The following is a 4968-nucleotide window of genomic DNA, read 5'->3' on the forward strand; positions in this document are numbered from 1 at the left end:
CAAACTCATTTCAGACCTTGTATTTATTCTACTTAAAATTTAGGTTTTTTTTTTCTTATTCTAATAATAAGCATAATTATTTAGAAAAAGGAGCTAGTTATTTTTGTTGACAAAAAGTAAAGTTGGTTATGATGATAATCCAATAAATAAATAAGTAGTTGGCATGGAGGAAGTAAGCAATTTCTTTCATTAATAAATGATATAATTTGCTCATTGGTTGGTACCAAATATATATATTTTTCAAATTTATATGTCTTGGGATTGCCACTTGTCTGACCTTCCCCACACTGTGGATTCTTGTCTCTCTCTCTCTCTCTCTCTCTCTCTCTCTCTCTCTCTCTCTCTCTCTGTAATTTTCCTCTTAACCTCTTCTTCCCTTTCTTCCTTCTTCTCACTTCACCTTTTCCCTCCTCTTCCTCTCTCCCTATCCTGAAAGGTACTATTTCTCTTTCTCTTTCTTCTTCTTTTTATTATTATTCTTCTTCTTTTTCTGTTATTTTTTCTTATTATGATGATATAATAAAAGTGAAAAATAAGGAAAATAATTAATTATTGCTAAAAAAAGATGGTGGTGATGATGGTGAAGTACTGTTGTTTGTTTGTAGTACACAAACTCTGTTTCAAAGGGTTTTCAGATTTTTTTTTTATGATTAAAATAAAAGCTGAAATTTTGAATGTTAAAAAAGTTACTGTGTACTTGAAGAAGAAGAAAAAAGTTAACTTTTGCTTATAAAAAAAAATGGGTTTAGATTTTTTTTTTTCAACTCATGATTGTGTTCTGTTTTTGATTTGTTGTTGTTTTTTTTAGAGATTTTGTTTCAGTTTGAGTTTCATGTTGATGTTGTGACTTCAAAAACTACAATAGGGTTTTGTGTTGAATTCTGTTAGTTTTTTGTTTTTGTGTTATTTTGTTTGTTTGTATAGTTTTCTGCTTCCTCGTACCTCCATTTTGTCTCTGTGTGTGTTTCTGATGTTGCATATGATGTTGTGTTTTTGCTTCATAATACTGACATGATTGAGTGATTATTTTATTAATTTTCCTAATTAAGGTCTTTAATAGCATTTTCCTCACTTTGGATTATTTTAACTCAGATTAGGTTTAAAGCAACAAGGTGTTTATTTTAGTAATCTTGTTGCTGGAGATGTCAAGTTGATTCCATTGTTTAAGGGAGCAGAAAGAAGCTTCTCATTTTTTGAATTGCCAATCTTGCTTACAATGTATCCGAACCAAGCGTTTTCTTCGGGATCTTACGCGGAGATGATATCTGGGAACACTATGTTACCTCATAATTACAGTGAATCTGTAGGAGGACAGAATGAGTTGAAGTTTATGACATCTATGGATGATACAATGAATATGCTGTCTATTGATCAGGGGCATTCCAATGCTAGTACGAGCGATCCAAGGACACAGTTCGGACTCGTTGAGAGCGAGCAAAACGTACAATGCCAGGGCCTGTCTCTTAGCCTTGGGACAATGATGCCTTCCTTTCAATATCAGTATCCCGGCAACAGTTTCACCTCGCTAATGAATGCGCAAATCTCAAACTTGAAGGGGTCTGCATCTCTTAAGGATGATGAGGCTGAGTGCATGGCATCTTTGTCTTCTGGAGGATTTCAAAACAATGTCAAAAGGGAGGGTATGTATAATCCACATCCTTCAATAGGCCTTAATGAAGGGCAATCTGATCCGTGCCTGCAAGGATCAGCAGTTATTCCGAACAATGCCCTTAACTCTCATTACCTTAAGGCAGCACAGGAACTTCTTGATGAAATAGTTAATGTCCGAAAGGGCTTGAAACAAACCGGATTGGAAAAACAACAAAGTTTTCGTGATGCTGGTTTAGATGCTTCCAAAGATTCTGATGGAAAATCTACAAGTCAATCTATGCAAGTATCTTCAGGCCCTAATGGTTCTAATGCAAACAACTCTTCATGTGAGCTATCGCCTGCGGAACGACAGCATTTATTGGACAAGAAAACAAAACTTTTGTCCATGTTGGATGAGGTAAACCTTTACACTGTATTATTGGATTACAAGGTTTTCCATACGTATAAAACATATAAATTTCAAGTCTCAGCTTAACAACTTTAAGCTTATGGTACAATTAGTTACGCTTTGCACTTCTTTTTAATTGTGCTCTATATGATATCTATGTCAATGTCACCATTTACTAAACTTCTGATTACTCTGATCAGTAGCAATAGCAGTGAATTGGTTACAAAAGGTTAGTATGTAACAAACGATTGAGGAAATGCACATATTGCCCCTTTCTATTTGGTTGAATCGTCACTAATTTAGTTTGTACATATATATTACAATAGTGTGTGAATGGTCTGTCTAATGCTTAAAACACAAAGTAATGTAGAATTTATCTTACCTTTGCATGAGGTAAAATTGATTCTGAAGGTGTACAGTTGATTTTAACACATTTGGATGTGTTCAAATTGAATGATTGTACCTCCAGAATTGATTATAACTTGTAGCTAGAAGTTGAAGATTTTGCCTCCATAATTGACTTTTAACCTCAAATTAATTGTTAGTGGTGATGATTATGATGTTTAGACTAACACTTATTCTTTGTTTTTGTAGTTAGACAAAAGATACCGACAATACTGTCATCAAATGCAGATTGTTGTGTCATCTTTTGACATGGTTGCTGGTTGCGGCGCAGCCGAACCATACACTGCTCTTGCTTTGCGCACCATTTCCCGTCACTTTCGCTGTTTGCGTGATGCTATTAGCGGCCAAATTCAATTGACTCAAAGGAGCCTTGGAGAACAGGAGGGAATACCTCGTCTCCGCTATGTCGATCAGCAGCTTAGACAACAAAAAGCTCTTCAGCAGCTTGGTGTAATGAGACAAGCTTGGAGACCTCAGAGAGGACTTCCTGAAAGCTCTGTGTCAATACTCCGTGCATGGCTCTTCGAGCATTTCCTTCATCCGTAGGTTCCCCTATACTCATTTTTTTTTCATTAATGGTGTTATCATAATTACTTTCGAGTAATTTTAGTCTAATAATTTGTTTTAAATTTCATTTGGTATTAGTTATCCGAAGGATTCAGAGAAAATCATGTTGGCAAGACAAACAGGCTTGACCAGAAACCAGGTACAATTATGAATGTTTTCTCATATCTACAATTTGTTTACGTATTCTGATTAAGATCCAAGGGTAAAATAACCTGACACTTAAAGTGTATGTTAATTTCGCTTTTACGTGAATGTTACCAAACATAAATCATTTTACATTCAAATCACTTTTAAACAAAATCAATTTCTGTCAGCATAGAGCCAGACGCGCACTAAGTCATATTCCTGTCTTTTGGTTGCTACTTGCTAATCACTATTTAATTCATATCAGGTGGCGAATTGGTTTATTAATGCGAGGGTGCGTCTTTGGAAACCAATGGTCGAAGAAATGTACAAAGAAGAGTTTGGTGATTCGGAGACAAGCAGCAATCTTTTATCAGAAAACACACCGAAAGCTCTGAGAGACGATGATGTTCGAGTGTGGGATGATAAAAGGGAAGAGTCTCATGACAAGTTAATGAATGTTGATGGTGCTGAACAACAAGGTCAAATTGCAGGGTTGAAGTTAGATCATGCATCCTCCTCAACCACAGAATTGGATAGAGGGATTCAAAGTAGTGATCATTGGACAAATGTGATGGATTCTAGAATTGGGAAAATGCAAGGTGACCAACAAAGGTTTAACATGAACAATAGTCCTTATTCAAATCCACCTATCTCAATCAACCAAAATGGTGATGGCTGCATAATGGATTCTACTCCTACAACTTATGATGATTTATCAGAGTTGAATAACTTTGGTGTTGGTGGCCATGTTTCACTTGCATTAGAGTTGAGGAACTCTGAAAGTGATGGATTTGGTTTGTCCAATGATGACATCAATAAAAGGCGTAATCAAACAATGGCTTCTTCACCAGATACTGATTTGTTAGACTATCACTTCACAGACTCTGGAAAGCAACAACACAAGTTTGGCAACCCACATTTGTTGCACGAGTTTGTTGTCTGAATTGAAAGAACCGTGTTTGGAGAGCGGACATATTGTCTGCACTCAGCAACCTCATGCATTAACGCAGTTACCACATCAACGGTTGTTGGATCGAGATAAATCTGTCTAGATTTCAATACTTAAAAAAAACTAAAATATCAGTTTGAAATTTGGATCATCCGATCCTGATCCAACGGTCAATGTTGTGATGACTGCTTGCATGCATGAGATTGTTGACTGTGGACAATCAGAATTCATCATATTCATGGCGTCACCGCACATCTATCTCAAAGCTACAACTACTAGCTTCACGCCGATCGTGCGTCCTGATATAGCCACCGTGTTTCCAAACACATCAAAATCTTTGGAATTTTTTTAATGTTTTTTTTGAAGGTAAGTATGAAAAATGTGTACCTCAAAAAAGTAGAAACTAGAAAGAGAAAACCTATGCTGCTGTTGCTTTGTGTTACTATTCATATTATTGTTGTCCACAGTGAATCATAAAGCTATATGTAAAGCATGAACCGTGCAAAATATACACGTAGGTATGTGTAGATAGTGTTTTGTAATATTGTGGGGTGATTGGTTGTATGTATGTGCAGCAATTTTGTAAGGACAAAGAACATATCTAATGCATCATCATCAATATCATGAATAAGGAAAGAATCTTTTGTGAAAATGTATCCTAGTACAATGTGAACGCATTGAACCTCTGTGCTTTTTGTTAATGATTCGTATCTTTCATGAACGACATGCTTCATATCATAAATGTTAAATGACATCCTAAGATGTTGGAATACAAACACTCTTTAATTAATCTCCTTAATCTGATGTTTGTCTAATGTAAACGTGGTTTAATGGTGCACCATTAGTAACAATAACAACCATTACATAAATTACTATCTAAATAAATCCTTTTAATTAATAGTATCATTTTTAAGGGTTGATA

The 4968-nt window shown here is 35.5% G+C and overlaps 1 protein-coding gene across 2 annotated transcripts; it reads left to right on the forward strand.

Moving 5' to 3' along the window:
• Nucleotides 1-260: 260 nt before the first annotated feature.
• Nucleotides 261-4698, forward strand: LOC146951824 (BEL1-like homeodomain protein 3). 2 transcript variants are annotated; one of them, XM_085755162.1, is made up of 5 exons: nt 261-436; nt 1093-2008; nt 2594-2946; nt 3050-3110; nt 3363-4698. In XM_085755162.1, exons 2-5 carry the CDS (start codon nt 1217-1219, stop codon nt 4038-4040), a joined length of 1884 nt encoding a protein of 627 aa, XP_085611288.1. In that variant the 5' UTR covers nt 261-436; nt 1093-1216; the 3' UTR covers nt 4041-4698. The 2 variants fall into 2 exon arrangements, with proteins under 2 accessions (XP_085611288.1, XP_085611296.1); XM_085755170.1 differs by having other exon boundaries at nt 1098-2008.
• Nucleotides 4699-4968: the final 270 nt, after the last annotated feature.

This window comes from Medicago sativa, chromosome 1, assembly GCF_051527215.1.
Source record: "Medicago sativa cultivar Bolivia chromosome 1, Bolivia_mono, whole genome shotgun sequence".
NCBI lineage: Eukaryota > Viridiplantae > Streptophyta > Magnoliopsida > Fabales > Fabaceae > Medicago > Medicago sativa.

Excerpts from the sequence above, each read along its gene's own strand:
- LOC146951824 (XM_085755162.1), top strand. The coding sequence starts at position 1,217 with ATGTATCCGAACCAAGCGTTTTCTTCGGGATCTTACGCGGAGATGATA. Across the intron at positions 2,947-3,049 it reads TTCGAGCATTTCCTTCATCC|TTATCCGAAGGATTCAGAGA; the intron begins GTAGGTTCCCCT and ends ATTTGGTATTAG. Across the intron at positions 3,111-3,362 it reads CAGGCTTGACCAGAAACCAG|GTGGCGAATTGGTTTATTAA; the intron begins GTACAATTATGA and ends AATTCATATCAG.